General features: G+C 51.6%; 1 protein-coding gene across 1 annotated transcript in view; it reads right to left on the reverse strand.

Moving 5' to 3' along the window:
* Positions 1–904: 904 nt before the first annotated feature.
* unc80 (unc-80 homolog (C. elegans)) overlaps positions 905–16,078 on the reverse strand; it is a gene marked incomplete at both ends in the record, with an annotated part of 40,168 nt that continues 24,994 nt past the window's right edge. The window contains 32 exons of the mRNA XM_083679943.1: positions 905–1,336; positions 1,448–1,638; positions 1,871–1,891; positions 2,273–2,384; positions 2,488–2,569; positions 3,902–3,958; positions 4,491–4,638; positions 5,220–5,399; positions 5,790–5,955; positions 6,730–6,914; positions 7,329–7,535; positions 7,796–7,919; positions 8,130–8,255; positions 8,454–8,577; positions 9,349–9,579; positions 10,081–10,299; positions 10,569–10,661; positions 10,867–11,037; positions 11,228–11,324; positions 11,445–11,583; positions 11,699–11,833; positions 12,128–12,393; positions 12,593–12,773; positions 12,963–13,064; positions 13,179–13,268; positions 13,366–13,460; positions 13,582–13,765; positions 13,870–13,956; positions 14,100–14,200; positions 14,314–14,457; positions 14,720–14,851; positions 15,297–15,483. Of these exons, the coding sequence (XP_083536069.1) occupies positions 905–1,336; positions 1,448–1,638; positions 1,871–1,891; positions 2,273–2,384; positions 2,488–2,569; positions 3,902–3,958; positions 4,491–4,638; positions 5,220–5,399; positions 5,790–5,955; positions 6,730–6,914; positions 7,329–7,535; positions 7,796–7,919; positions 8,130–8,255; positions 8,454–8,577; positions 9,349–9,579; positions 10,081–10,299; positions 10,569–10,661; positions 10,867–11,037; positions 11,228–11,324; positions 11,445–11,583; positions 11,699–11,833; positions 12,128–12,393; positions 12,593–12,773; positions 12,963–13,064; positions 13,179–13,268; positions 13,366–13,460; positions 13,582–13,765; positions 13,870–13,956; positions 14,100–14,200; positions 14,314–14,457; positions 14,720–14,851; positions 15,297–15,483 (4,809 nt within the window). The remainder of the gene's footprint in view (positions 1,337–1,447; positions 1,639–1,870; positions 1,892–2,272; positions 2,385–2,487; positions 2,570–3,901; positions 3,959–4,490; positions 4,639–5,219; positions 5,400–5,789; positions 5,956–6,729; positions 6,915–7,328; positions 7,536–7,795; positions 7,920–8,129; positions 8,256–8,453; positions 8,578–9,348; positions 9,580–10,080; positions 10,300–10,568; positions 10,662–10,866; positions 11,038–11,227; positions 11,325–11,444; positions 11,584–11,698; positions 11,834–12,127; positions 12,394–12,592; positions 12,774–12,962; positions 13,065–13,178; positions 13,269–13,365; positions 13,461–13,581; positions 13,766–13,869; positions 13,957–14,099; positions 14,201–14,313; positions 14,458–14,719; positions 14,852–15,296; positions 15,484–16,078) is intronic.

The raw sequence follows: 16,078 nt of genomic DNA on the forward strand, positions 1-16,078 counted from the left end.
TTAAACATCAGTGGTGTTCAATGTCACTTAAAGTGTTCACTCAAAGTCCATATACTGTAAATGATATATGTTTAAGATTTCTCTGATATATATTCACCATGATAAATGCAAAATCTCTATATACAATTCTTTGATATTGTGTATTAAGCACACCACCTTTTTTTCTTTTTTTAAATATAAATACATTCAATTTCACTTTACGAATTAAATATGATAAAATTCAATATATACTATTCTAAAGTACAGCTATTACACATCTGCGTTCTCTGGTGAACTGTATACCCTCAGGTGAGCCCATTGTAAACAGTTCTCAGGAGAGGAGGTGGACCTCCAGGCTGGCAGATGTCTGTCTGAAGTATCTCTTACTACAGTAACATTAGAAACATGACCTGACCACCGTGTCTGTCCAGCACGAAAATACACATCCACCTGTAATTCCTATGGCCTCCGGTGAGAAGGAGGCATGTACTGCGGCAGAATGTCACTGATATAAAAATACATTGGTATGAGATGTGAGGGTTTAGATGTGAGGGTTTAGATGTGAGGGTTTAGATGTGAGGGTTTGAGAGTGTTTGAAACGTGGGGATGGCGACTTAGTGTTCCATTAGGCTCATGGAGATAGTACGGCAAAGGGAACAGAGAGGGAGAGAGAGAGAGAGAGAGAGAGAGAGAGAGGAGAGGAGAGAGAGAGAGAGAGAGAGAGAGAGAGAGGAGAGGAGAGAGAGAGAGAGAGGAGAGAGAGGAGAGGAGAGAGAGAGAGAGAGAGGAGAGAGGAGAGAGAGAGAGAGAGAGGAGAGAGAGAGAGAGAGGAGAGAGAGGAGAGGAGAGAGAGAGAGAGTGAGGAGAGAGAGAGAGAGGAGAGAGAGGTGGGGGGGTGGGGGTGGGGGTGGGGGGGTTGCATCTATCAGACGTGGGACTCATCCAGGTCCAGGTCGACGGGGGAGAGGGGCAGGAGGAAGCGGCGGGGCGAGTGGCGGGGCGAGTGGCGGGGCGTGCGGCGAGGGGATAACAGGGGGGCCAGGAGGGGGTTCTCCGTGCCGCTGTCCTCGCTGATGTGGAGCAGGGTGTCGGTGTGCTGCAGCAGGGACGTCGTCTCCTCGTCCTCGGGACTCTCTCTGATCTGGGACGGCCCCGGACGAGGCCCCGGGGTCCCCAGGAACGAAGGGAGAGGGGGAGGGAGCGGAGAGCAGGCGCGCGAGAGAGGGAGCGGAGAGCAGGAGCGAGAGGGAGGAGTAGGGGAGGAGGTGCTAGAGATGGAGGCGTGAGGGGAGAGGCTGCTTCGAAGACCCCCCCACTGTTCTCTCTTCTCCTTGCTGTCTGTTGTGGCTGAAGACAACTAGAGGTAAAAGGAGTGAAAAGGGAGATATTTCAGGTCTCTTTTGAAATCAAAAAACATCCATTCAGCCCCCCCACCCTCCACCCCCCACCCTCTCTCTCCCAGTCTTACCAGTGTGTTGGCAGGGCTGTGGAGGTCAGCTGTGACCGTGGCTGAGGAGCCTGAGGCAGGGGACACTGGGGGAGCAGGGCTGGTCTTCCTGCCCTCACAGGGGGCATCAGTACCAGTAGCGGTGGGGGGCTTCGCTACCGCCCCCTGTTGAGTCTCAGTGAAGGTGACTGACCTCTTCTGGTCCCCTTGCGCTGAGGAGACACAACCACAGTCATCACACTCAGCACAGCGGCCCTCTAGTGGCCTGCTAACACATTACACCACAGCCAGGGGAGAGGGAGGGAGGGAGGGAGGGGGGGGGGGGCGGGGGGCGCGGGGTGGGGTGGGGTGGGGTGGGGTGCAAGACAGACATGCAGAGCGCCGTATCAGGTGAGGTTTGAGAGAGGGGCCGTTACGTTGCAAGAGGAAAGGTAGGCGTCTCACCTTCACAGTCCAATAAAGTTTCTTTATTTGAAACAAGACATAAACAGAATGACAGTCAGTTATTGGGGTTGAGAGTGACAGGGACCATTAAAGGGGAAACACACATTTGGAACAAAGACAGTTGTGTGAATGAGGAGGATCGGTACATGTCAGTTCAAGTCAGCACACAGAGCAGGAGATATCAGATTTACAAAGAGCTGCAAAAGCCAATGAATTTGAACTTCAGTGTGCTTGATCTGAAGTGTGGGGTAAGTTTGCTATACAGTTTACCTGTATAGACACACACACTCACACACTCACAAACACACGCACGCACACACACACACGCACACGCACACGCACACGCACACGCACACACACACACACACGCACACACACACACACACACATGCACATTGTTACCCAATGGTTTGTTCTTAGGCTGGATGCTCCTGCGTGTGGTTGAGAGTCTGGCTCCAGAGCGACTTCGAGGCTCATTCTGGCTCTTTGGAATGGACAGCAGGGGGCGCCGCAACTGCATTGAAAGAAGACACATTGCATTGACCACTGCATATACACAAAGGAGTGCAAAGGTTAATTATGTATGGGTATGTCTACCACATAAAGACCACTCTCACCTGTCTCAGCCCTCTCTTGCGTCCTAATGGAGGTTGGATCAGGAGGTTCTGCTGGCCCGGTTCACTCTGCACGCTGGCCACCCTATTCATTCACAACCAGAGACACACAGACAGACAGACAGACAGACAGACAGACACAGAGAGACAGACACAGAGACACACACATACAGACACAGAGAGACAGACAGACAGGCACAGAGAGACACATATACAGACACAGAGAGACAGACAGACAGACACAGAGAGACAGACAGACAGACACAGACAGACAGACAGACACAGAGAGACAGACAGACAGACACAGAGAGACAGACAGACAGACAGGAGAGTGAGTACACCAGAACAGCACGGTCTCTCCTCCTGAGCTCTCCCATCGGCTTCCTCACCGAGCATCATAGGAGAGTTAAGAGAAGGTGTGCTTACTGCTCTCTCTCTCTCTCTCTCTTCCACTCTACCCATCTCTCCCCACTCACTCTCTCTCTCTCTCTCTCTCACTCCACCACCGCCCCCGTCACAAACACACCAACTACAGGACACCCAATCACAGCCCAGGAAATACAGTCAAGAATTTGTCATACCGTACACCAAAACACAAAGGGGATTGTGGGGGCCTGGATGGGCAACACCGACTGAAGGAGCCTGTCTGTCTGAGAGGGCATGCTTCTGAATGTCCAACGCATCGGTTTAAAAACCGTAACAATAACTGGGTTGCCAATGCTGACGACAGTGTGTACGCTTCTCGGCAGGAAGGAATGAGAAGTGTAAGAAGTGTAACTCGAATAACAGATGTTCTACATCAGCCAATTGTCGGCAGGCCTTCTGCCTCATCGAGGGGTGTGCCGCTCCAGTGCCCCCCCCCTCCCCCCCCGTGCCCCACAGATTGGTGTCCTGCGTAGAGGACGTCCAATTCGAGCAGTGATATAAAAAAGCAGCCTGAAACACGATGTACAGTCGTATGAACACCATGGCACCGATGGGTGGGTGGGCTGACTGGAGATGGTGACAGAAACGACGAAGACCCCCCCCCCCACACACACACACACACACACACACACACACATACACACACACACACACACACACACACACACACAACTAGACCGGGGGGAAAGAAGACCTCTCTGGACCCACTAGAGGCCCACACACAAACACCCACTCACCCGGGGGGGTGGGGGGGCTGTGTCAGATAAGACAGAGGTTAGGTTAGGACAGGCGGGATGGCTTTGGGATGGGGGGGGGGTCGACTTGATTGGATGTGATGATTGAGTGATCAACGAGGGAAGACGGCGAGGGGGGAGGAGGCCGTCTAATGGCTGAAGAGCCCCCCCCCCCCCCCCTGCACACAGACGTACAGAATAGAGAACGCACACACACACACACACACAGAGAGAGAGAGAGGGCCGTGACACTGTACCTAGACAGGTTACCCTCCTCCAGCAGCCCTTGGGACTCATCTAGCACATTGGGTTCACTGCAGAGGGGGGTGGGGGGGGGCAGGGGGGAAGAAGGGTTTAGGGAGAGAGGAGAAGCATGCTGCCCCCCAAATGTCCGAGGCCCCTCCTCTGGGATGAGAGGACAGGGCTGGTCTGGATCATGTCTGGAGCAACACGTGAACACTGACATGCTCCTGAACACAGCTCTGAGCTGCTCACTCATCTACCGTACAGCTCTCAGACTGGAGAGAAAGAGGTTAAAGACACGTTGTTGTTTTACAACAGAAATAGAATGATTGGGATGGTGGATTGAGGGAATGTTGCCACAGTGGTGCGGTCCGATCTGTGTGTGTGTGTGTGTGTGTGTGTGTGTGTGGACCTGTATCTGCAGCAGCGTGTGTGTGTGTGTGTGTGTGTGTGTGTGTGTGTGTGTGGACCTGTATCTGCAGCAGCGTGTGTGTGTGTGTGTGTGTGTGGAACTGTATCTGCAGCAGTGTGTGTGTGAGCCTGTGTGTGTGTGTGAGTGTGTGCGTGTGTGTGTGTGTGGGGGGGGGGGGGGGGTGTTAGTACCTGTGACTAGGCAGCATGGTGCTCCTGGGGGGGTCGGGCTGCGAGGCGGCACTCCCAGTCGCATGGCTGGAGAACCGGCGTTGGGCCATGACTCTGGGGTTGAAGGCCTCATGCTCACTCACTACACTGGGGATGCTCATGGAGTCATCTATAGAAGACAGACAGAGGGAGGGAGAGAGAGAGAGAGAGAGAGAGAGAGAGAGAGAGAGAGAGAGAGAGGGAGAGACAGAGGGAGGGAGAGAGAGAGAGAGACAGAGAGAGAGAGAGAGAGAGAGAGAGAGAGAGAGAGAGAGAGAGAGAGAGAGAGAGAAAGGGAGAGGGGGGTGATCAAAGCAGGCAAGGAATGGGGAAGTGATTGAGTTAACCAGACAGACACAGGGTGAGGTAGAGAGACAGAGGACCAGTACAGGACCAGTACAGGGGACAGTGGCATGCAAGCAGAACCACACATGCGGTCAGACAACACATCAGAAAGAGAAAGAGAGATATTTCGAAAACATGAAAGGGGAGATGAAAGAGAGACAGTACTACGTATTGATAAAAATCGATCATCCCTTCAGATACAACATCTAAAATAGACTCAGAAATAGACTCTCCAAATAAAGATAGTAATGATAGAGATAGAATAACAGAGGGGGGGGGGGGGTAGAGAGAGAGAGAGATGATGATGATGACGATGATGATGATGACGATGACGAAGGTGTGAGTAGAAGAGGGGGGGGTTCTGACTCTCTTCGTCATCCTCGTCCGTGCGGCTGAGCGTGTCCTGGGAGGGCTGGCGGGACGGCTGGCTCTCCTGCTCCCACACCGTGCCCGTCCCCGTGTTGGAGCGGGACATGGTGGCCAGGCTCAGGCGGTACGCCGACGTGGACGTGCCCACCGTGCTGATGGACGTCTTGCCCTGGTAGGCTGTAGAGAGAACACACACGAACACGCACGCATGCACACGCACGTACGCACGCACGCACGCACGCACGCACGCACACACACACACACACACACACACACACACACACACACACACACACACATACACACACACACACACACACACACACACACACAGTCAAGGAAAGGGAGCGGGGTTAATACCTGCTTAAAAGTCATCGATGATGTAATGTTGTATTACTTTGTCTATCATGAAAAGTAAACATTCCTAGTTATGGTTCTATGTGTGTCTAACACTAAGGTTCCAATCCCAACAGATCTATAGCAGATTGATACTGTATGAAATCAATCAGGTAGTTTCTATGTGCCGTGTGTGTGTGTCTGTAGCGTCTGTAGCGTCTGTAGTCTGACCAGAGCCACTGTGGACGGCCTCCTTCAGGATCTTCAGCTCGTTGTTGAACTCGGCGAACAGGGAGCTCTTGCAGAGCGGCCGGGGGATGAAGCGTCTCTCCAGCTGGTCGGCGATGTGGTGGCGAGCCGTGATCTCCTCCTGAGAGTCTGCCGGCTGGGTCAGGAGCTGGACACACACACACACACACACACACACACACACACACACACACACACACACACGGAACCAGTTTTTTATTTTTTTGTGTCTGTGTATATAGTAGTATATAACATGATATATACACTCACTTAACACTTTATTAGGAACACGTGTACACCTTCTCATGGTGGAGGTGGTGTAATGGTGTGGGAAATGTTTTCTTGGCACACTTTGGGCCCGTTAATACCAATCAATCATCGCTTGAATGCCTCAGCTTATTTGAGTATTGTTGCTGACCACGTGCATCCCTTCATGGCCACAATTTACCCATCTTCTCTTCTAATGGCTACTTCCAGCATGATAATGCACCATGTCACAAAGAAAAAGTCGTCTCAAACTGGTTTCATGAACATGACAATGAGTTCAGTGTTCTTCAATGGCCTTCCCAGTCGCCAGATCTGAATCATCATGGACCAGAATCTCAAGGAATGTTTCCAACATCTTGTGGAATCAATGCCATGATGAATTGAGGCTGTTTTGAGAGCAGAGGCCCTACCCAGTATTAGTACAGTGTTCCTAACAAAGTGTTCAGTGAGTGTATTTTTGGGAACATTTCTTAAAACCCCTCCACCCCTCCAGACAGGGAGACCAGTAAAAGGAAGGAAACATGAGAGGAGGAAGAGGTCATATAAATAAAAGAGAGTGTGAGTGCCAAAAAGAGAGAAAAGGGGAAGGTTGAAACAGTGAAGAAGAGAGAGGGGGGGGGGGGGTAGGAGAAGTAGAGTGTAGAGGTGGTCTTACCTTGCACTGTATGAAGGGGCGTAGCAGGACAAAGATGGGGATGCGAGTTCGCACGATGAAGTCAATGAAGTCCCAGAAGGCCAGGCCTCCAACCTTCCGCAGGGCCATCTCCTTCACCTGCAGGCTCAGACGGTACCACTGGTTCCCTAGCTGCCTCTCGAAACACACCAGCACCACCTTCAGAGCTGCCGCACAGGGTGGGGGGGTGGGGGTGGGGGGGGGGGGGGACAGGACAGAGAGAGACAGAAATAAATAGCTAATCTAAAAAAAAAAATCCAATAAGAAATTCAAGACTGTTCCCAGTTCAACCCAATACCCTCTCTCTGTCCTATGGTCTCCCTCTACTTTCCAACTGAATCTTGTACATAACTACATAACTACTTATACATAATCGATACAGCATGCTTTGCTAATACATCCAACACAGGGGAGGCTGGTGGAGGTAGAAATCGGAGAGAGGGAGAGACGGGCGTCATTGTAACGCATGGAACGGAATGAGGAATGGCCCGTCTCCCTCTCCTGATTTCTACCTCCACCCCAGCCTCCGACTGATCCAACATCATTGATCAAATCAGACATCCAGTCAGCTTCAGTTGTACCCAGGTAGGCGGCCTGGCTGGTGGACTCAGCCAGGCCCTCACGGCGCAGGTCTTTGCCCGTGTCCCCGGGGGTGGAGCAGTGGGCGGGGGACGTGTCCAGCAGGAAGTTCTTGGTACGGGACGTGCTGATGATGCGTGGGGGCAGCAGGATGTTGATGACCGTCTGCAGGAGCAAGAAGACTTCTGGCTGCTCCAGGTGAGGGCTGTCTGTGAGGGGGGAACACACACACACACACACACACACACGCACGCACACACATGCACACGCACACGCACGGACATGCACACGCACGCACGCATGCAGACACACACACAAATGTTTAGTGCATAACCACTAGATACAAATGCATGCTATAACTTGTTATATATCCAGAGTCAGACTAATGCCAAACATATGATATATCTTTGGCTCTAATCTAGACTTGTTTCAAGTGGACATCTTGAACTCCTGGGTTCTAGGTTCTGACCTTTGCTCCCTGACCCCACAGTCAGCACAAAGGGAATAAGCAGGTTGAGCAGCATCCCTTCTCGCCTCTCCTGATTGGTGAAGGGGGAGATCACATGACTGAGGGGAAAGTCATCCTTTAAAGCCTGTCGATCAAGAAGACAACAAAAGAAAAAGATCAACATGTTTGAATGACTTCAAGTCCCGAAGCCATTGACTGAACTGGCAACCCTAAGAGACAAGTGAAGAACAGAGGCTGGTAGGTCCTGAAGCCGTTGACTGAACTGGCAACCCTAAGAGACAAGTGAAGAACAGAGGCTGGTAAGTTGTTCTCGTGTGATAAGGGGGATATTCACCTGTATCTGGAGGGCCACCAGACGCACCACTGCTGTGCTGAAGGGCAGGGGGGGGGACAGGTAGGGACTCAGGTGGAGCAGGGGGAGCCCATCAGCCACACTGGAGGGGCCTACCACACCCATCACCTATGAGATGCACACACACACACACACACACACACGTGCACGCGCACACACACACACACACAACGTCACACTCAGGGAGTGTACTAGAGAATTTGAAAGTCTGTGTATTTGAGGTGTGTGTGTGTGTGTGTGTGTGTGTGTGTGTGTGTGTGTGTGTGTGTGTGTGTGTGTGTGTGTGCGGGCCAGGGCGTTCCTCACCAGGTTGACACAGACGTTGATGAGGGAGCGGAGGTGAGGTAGGAAGGAGATGATTGGCTGACGTTGTAGAGTCAGACAGATGCCCTCTATCAGATTACTGGCCGCCTCCCACTCCACCTGCCTCCTAGAGGACACATGGGGCACATACACAATCAGCACACACACACACACACACACACACATCACATCACACTCATACTCACGCACACGCACACGCAAACACACGCAAGCACACGCACATACACATACACACACACACACACACACACACACACACATCACATCACACTCATACTCACGCACACGCACACACAAGCGCACACACGCACACACACACACGCACACGCAAGCACACGCACACACACACACACATGCACACACCCACACTAAATACACTAACACATACACACATACATTACACAAGCATGTCACAGAGTTTATCTATCAAGCTCATATTGAAAGCCCGTACCACTGAGCATTCTATTCAGCTCTCTCTCTCTCTCTCTCTCTCTCTCACACACACACACACACACACACACACACACACACACACACACACACACACACACACACACACACACACAGTGTACTATTACACCACACACATACACACACACACACACACACATACACACACATACACATACACACGTCAACACACCACTTTGGAGCAGCACCAATGACGGAACAGCAACGGAACAGAAGCAGCGTTCTAAGAGGACTAAAGCCGGCTAGTCACACACAGTACAGTACAGCACGGTACGGTACAGCACGGTACGGCACAGTATGGCACGGTACGGCACAGTATGGCACGGTACGGCACGGTATGGCACGGTACGGCACGGTATGGCACGGTACGGTAGGGAGAGTAGAGGCGCGCAGCGCGGAAACAGACCTGGTGCACAGAGCCTGTGGGCGAGCGCACCTGAGCGTGGGCATCTTGTGGATCTTGTTGAACATGCGGTCCAGCCTCTTGAGGATCAGGATGAGGGCGGGCCGCACCGCCTCGGCCGACCAATCGGTGATGGGCAGCATCTCCATGATGTAGCGCCGCAGGCCGCGGCTCTCCATGGTCAGGGTGTCGTAGGGAGCCAGCTTCAGCAGGGAGTGGGCAATCTCTGCCAGCCTGCCAAGTCAACGTTTGGTTGGTCATATGTACAGGGTACAGGGGGTGTTAGGTGTAGAACACACACGCACCCCCACACACACACACACACACACACACAGACACACACAGACACAGCCCCTGTAGTACGACTGTCTCGATGATGATGAGACAACCTTCGATGATTTCTACAACCATTTTACCTCTACTTCAGTCATCACTGTGAGTCTTCTCCCCTGTTACCCCCCTGTACAAGTTCTCTCCTGCTAATAAAATATATTAAAACATTTAAAAAAAAACAACTAGCCTACTGTCATTACGACTGCCAATGGCCCCTGGTGTGAGCATTGATTACTTTGTCTTATGATGACTGTTGGATAGATGTAAATCTACGACCCCTCCTCTCACCTACGACCCCTCCTCTCACCTTCGACCCCTCCTCTCCCCTTCGACCCCTCCTCTCACCTACGACCCCTCCTCTCACCTTCGACCCCTCCTCTCCCCTTCGACCCCTCCTCTCACCTCATGTGGGACTTGATGTCCAGCAGTTCCAGAGCGATGACGCGCGGCTCTCCCGCCACGTTCTGCAGGATCTTCAGACGGGGGCCACAGTGTTTGTAGAACTCGGTACAGATGTTGAGCAGAGACTCCCGGGGCCTGCGGAACTCCTCCCTGGCGATGCGCTCGTCCATCTCCTCCCTGGGCATGCCTTGGCCCTCCTCCAACAGATGCAGGTTGTCCCTGGGCACAGACATGGGATCAGCGTGGAGCTGATGTGCTATCGTATCAACATTTCTCAGAATGGATTACTCTAATTCTGCATGACTTCATTCATTGTGTTGTGTTGTCTTTTGTTTGTTTTGACTGATAGTATTATGTAGAGGTGAAATGTTGCTCCTCCTATGTTGCCAAGGCTCTCTAAAAAGAGATTCTTAAAGTTCATGAACTTCGAGTTCATGTTCACGATCAGATTGTAGATTGGACCCTGTTTGCCTTCTTGCCCTCCTCACCTGGTGTTGCCCACTCCTGACATGGTATGGTTGGCTGTGGTTGCCCCTTTGTGGCCTTGGTCACAGCGACTTATCTGGGGGGCCGTCATGGGCCTGAGAAGCGGGGGGGTGGTGGGTGGGGGGGCAGTGATAATCAGTTTGTTGTAGAAACATACATTTGAATATAACAATACACTATGAACTTGAAAATCAATCATATCCACATATGGGAGGAGGTCTGGGTCTGTGGGTGTGTGTTGGGTGTGTGTGTGTGTGTGTGTGTGTGTGTGTGTTGGGTGTGGGTGTGTGTTGGTCTGACCGGGTGAGGGTCTCGGAGCTGTAGAGCAGGGCCTGCAGGGAGGTGGCCAGGGCGGCGATGGCAGCGATCTCGTCCCGCGCGGCAGACGCAGACTCCATGGACAGAGTGTTGCTCTTCAGCTTCTGTAGGAAACACGGCACCAGGGCCTCCAGCACCATCAGCATCTGCAGGCTGCAACACACACACACACGCACACACACACACACACACGCACACACACACATGCATGCACACGCACACGCACGCACACGCACACACACACGAAGAAGACAACGGAGATGGAAGATTTTTAGTAGTATTTAGACGGTTTTTCCGATGAAAAACAGAGTTAGTCGTGACTCGTGATGAAAGCCAGCCCTACCTCCTGAAGGACTCGGGGGCGTAGGCTGTCACTGTCACACACAGCTTAATGGACTCACTGATGGAGAAGGCCAGGTCCTCATTGCCATAGCAAAAGTCTGGGGGGGAGGGACACAACAGCATCTGTCACGAAACGCAGAGAGGGGCACTTTCAACAGCAAAACACGTCTTCATAACATTGGGTCTCATAGGGTCGTTTCGTCACTGGTGGCGTTTACCCAGTGATCGCAGGGGCTTGTCTGCCTTCACCAGCTCCAGAGCATCCAGAGCGTCAAACGTCTCTCCCTCCAGAGACACCAGCAGGTCAAACAGACACTGGGCAGACACTCCCTTGGACAGCCCTGTGCTGGTGCTGGTCTGGGAGAGACACATGACACGAGACGAAGATGAAATCACACACTATGATCAGACACGCACATAAAAAGAAGAAAAACATATGTCACTGTCTCTACTGAGTTGGTGAGTGTCTTACTGTGAACTCCAGCAGTGGTGCCACGCTGGCAAACAGCTGCAGGATGAAGGGTTTGCGGTGCAGGATGTAGAACTGCCTGCAGCAGAACTCGATGCCCTGCCTCAGTAGCGGGTTGCTCTCATAGTCAGCGTAGGCCTGCAGCGGCACGGAGGTCAGGAAAACAGATCGTCAACAATGACCTCATAAGGTGGTGATACTTCAACATTAGGGACATTGGCACAGCACTTCTGAGTTGCTATTTTCATCATGGTTATTATTCGGCCATTATTGTAAGAGGATGCCACATATTTATTTCAAGGGTGTTACAATGTATCTTGTATCCTACTGTTGGCTGTTACAATGTATCTTCCTGACCAGGATTGCTACTCTTAGACATCAATATATCTATATGCATCTCTAGTCATCTGACTCCCTCCCAGAGGTACCCACCTGCAGCATGGTGGGGAGGATCCACTGGTACCCACTGAGGGAGAAGAGGTGGTTGAAGTGCACGGCTGTGTTGATGGCAGTGGCGGTGTACTGCCTGAGGAGGGCGCTGTCCTCTGGGTGCAGGAGCAGAGCCCCGTTGAACACGTTCAGGAACAGCATGATCTCATCCCCCCAGGGGTACTCACTGGGCATGCCCAGGAACATCTCCTCCAGGAGCTTGATCCACAGGACCTTGTGTAGGGTGTCCAGGCCAAACAGCTCCTTCCCTGAGAATGGGAATGACAGAGCAGAGGTTCACTCACAGAGGGGACTTAGTGTTGTATATGTGTGATTTGGGAAGACAATTTGAGGGTTAAGATTATTCAATCGTGACAAGGGCTTAAAGGTCATAATCGATTACATACCCATACCATGCCCACATTGAATATAATGTGATGCAGTGACTAATCTCCAAAATGTTGTTACCCTGTGGCTCATTGAATAAGGAGAACTCAGCATCTATGGCTGTTCGAGGGAAAGAGGGCAGCCGTAACAGGTCCTCCTGAAGCAGGGAGACATGGGATTGCTTGTGTGCGGCCGGCATGTTCTGGGTGAGAGAGATGAGGAAGAGGACGCGACCCACCTCCTCCAGCTTGCGAGAAAACACCTGGGGAGGGAGAGGAAGGCTCTGAGTACACACCAAGGACAGGAGTCAAGCAATGGGAAAGATTTGGACAGACATATTATTTTTATTCTTGTTGATCCAACACACTCCCATGCCACTAGTGTACCAAACCCAATCACACACACACACACACAAACACACACACACACACACACACACACACACACAAACCTGTTTCTGAATGAGCTCCTGGCCTTTCTCTGGAAGCATGTGCACCAGGTTGAGTTGGGGAGAGACAGACCTCCGGAATGGATAGATATCCCGTACATACGTCTATAGGAGAGACAGTAGATCATGTCATTACCGCAGGTAGCGTAGGGTTAACTCTCACATAGAGCCTTAAACATTTGACCACACTATTAAACTCCACACTGTCAAAAGGCCAACCTTGGAGTAATGGATGAGATTCCAGCGCTTGTCCATGAGGAAATAGTGAGCCGACCGAGCCTCAGGAATGTTGAAGAATTCCAGACACTCCTGTTAGCAAAGAGCAAGGTACCACGTCATTAGGCCACATACTAACTCTCCCATTATACACCAGCGCTGGTTCACCTCTGGTGAGGAGGTCACTTACCTTGAGCAAGGCCTCAAACTGAGTGTCCTCATGTACAGGCAGCTGGGTGGGAATATCACACTCATTCTGACCGTGCACGACCAGCGTCTTGGTTCCTGCAAAAAGCGTACATAGAGTGTACTGTCCACATGAAACAGTCAACAAAACAAAGAGGATAGTCCCAGTGATAGTCCCAGTGAGCCCACTGCACAATGTGATTAGACAATAAATGCTTACCTGGCATGGAGGCAGTGACTAGCAGCTTGACCTCACACTGCTCCTTCTTCATGGTCTGTTTGAGGTCCTTGAAGAAGAGACCCTCCACATAACCCACCACCTCCCACAGGAAGGTCAGAGTGGCCGAGATTGCGTCCATGCCCCACTCACACGGTGTCCTGACAAAGTACATGATCAGACCCACCTGAGAGAGAAAGAGAGAGAGAGAGAGAGAAAATACATGCATGAATGAAGATTGTCCTCAGATAGTCAAGCTGATAGTTGATGACCGATTCTTCCAAGTCTCACCAGGTAGTTAAAGAGGATATGGGAGGTCTGGGCTGGTAGATCCCCAATGTTGAGCAACAGCTTCCTCAGCATGTACATCAGCTCATCCTGAGACAACAAGGTATAGGAATTCAACCCAAACTCAACAGCAATACCCAAAATAGCCATCCCCTTTGAGCTATTCTGAGGGTGGAATGGAATGTTATTGAACATGGCAGTGAGTCGTCTTGTTTGACAGACTGTTCCTCTACCTGTCTGTTGCTGACGGTGAGTTTCTCCAGGAAGTGTCTGAGCACCAAGGCCGGGTCCTCAATCAGACAGTTCCACAGAATCTGCTGGGCCACTGCACTTACTGAAGGATCATGGAAGGAAAGTGAGTTTTCATCAGGGCAGGATGACACATTGCCTACTACTTACACATGACTTACGGGAACCTCAGTAGGGTCGTTGAGAAGCAGCCCTTACCTGCCACACCGTCCTCACGCACCTCCCCATCCTCCATGAGGTGCACTATGGGTAAGACGGCAGCACAGATGCATGCTGGGAAGACCGCCTGAGGGGGCTGCAGCATGTGATGAGTGGGTGTGTGCTCAGTGGTATTCTCCTCATCTGGAGGGAGGGAATGACAGACATCCAACATGTAGAACCTGCATCTCAGCGTCATTTAGGCTTAACCCCTGTCAAAGCCCGTCATGACAGCACATAATCAACTTTTGTGAAAATATACAAATGTACAATTGTGTCTGTACATCCTATCTGTGTGAAGATATAATGTTATCCTGTTGTCATTGGGTATGCATGCTGAATACATGTACTGTATGTGTGAATTTGAGTGAGTGGGCAGGGGATTTCACCCACGCGGCTGTCGTACCTTCAGCACTGACCACAGAGCGGACGGACCACATGGAGCCCCTGCGGAAGGAGTAATTCCGGTGGGAGTTACTGGAGGCACAGGACGGACTGACAGACAGGCGGCGTGATGCCAGGTTGACCACTTCTTCTGCTGGCAGGGAGGAGATAGCTCAATGTCAGAAGAGGATTCCAGACTGCTAAAGAACTAACGTGTGTTGGAAACCAAAGAGGTCAAGGTCTATTATGTATTAAGACCTGTAGCTCTCTATTTGAGGGTAGACGAATCGTTTAATCATTTTAGGATGAATATTGTCAAAAGTAAAGAACAGGAAAACACACAAAGTAAAGTAGGGTACATAGTAGATAGTACACTTGAATATTTAGTTCAAATTGTATTTGATATGTGAGTCCTTCTCTGAGTGAGAGGGGGCTGTCTGAGCATGTACAGATCAGGAGAGGCTGGTGGAGGTAGACATCAGAGGACGGCCTCATTGTACATTACAATGAGCCCGTCCTCCAATTTCTACCTCCACCAGCCTCCACTGGTACAGACATTGTTCTATCCCTCAGGGTGAAAGGTGCTGCGACCAGCCCACCTTCCTCCTCCTGCTCTGGGGGTGGGCTGCAGGTGGGCTCGTAGCAGGCCTCCTGGGCCACGGGGATGGCCGTGATGATGCTGGCCTCTCGACCCAGACGGCGCTTCTCCTCCTCCTGCTGCAGGTTCTTCAGGATGTGCTCGGCGCGCTGGTGGGAGCGTGACACGGCCCGTGCAGAGAAGGACTTCTACAAGGGGGGTGGGGTGGGGGGGGGGGGGGGATGGCAGAGCGGGGGACACACACAGAGACTCAGGGTAGGGGTGGAGACAGGGGATAGACCAAGGTAGAGCTTGAGGACACACCTCTCAGGGACTCTTGTGCACTACTGGACCGAGCGGTTCTCTGGTAAACATTTGGTAATGTCAACTACAGGAGGACACGACTCTCCACAACAGTCATATGAGAGATGCATGATTCTTATATTCTCCTGATGAACGACAAATGATTCAATTAGATCCACAACATCTATGAGAGGGTATGACACAACCCTGTACAACCCTAACCCTAACCCTAACCCTTACCCTAACCCTAGCCTTAACCCTAACCCTAACCCTAACTCTAGCCTTAACCCTAACCCTAGCCCTAGCCCTAACCCTAACCCTAGCCCTAACCCTAACCCTAGCCCTAACTCTAACCCTAACCCTAACCCTAGCCCTAACCCTAACCCTAGCCCTAACCCTAACCCTAACCCTAGCCTTACCCCTAACCCTAACCCTAGCCCTAACCCTAGTCCTAGCCCTAACCCTAACCCTAGCCTTAACCCTAGCCCTAACACTAGCACT

This window comes from Argentina silus (genome assembly GCF_951799395.1).
Source record: "Argentina silus genome assembly, chromosome: 11".
NCBI lineage: Eukaryota > Metazoa > Chordata > Actinopteri > Argentiniformes > Argentinidae > Argentina > Argentina silus.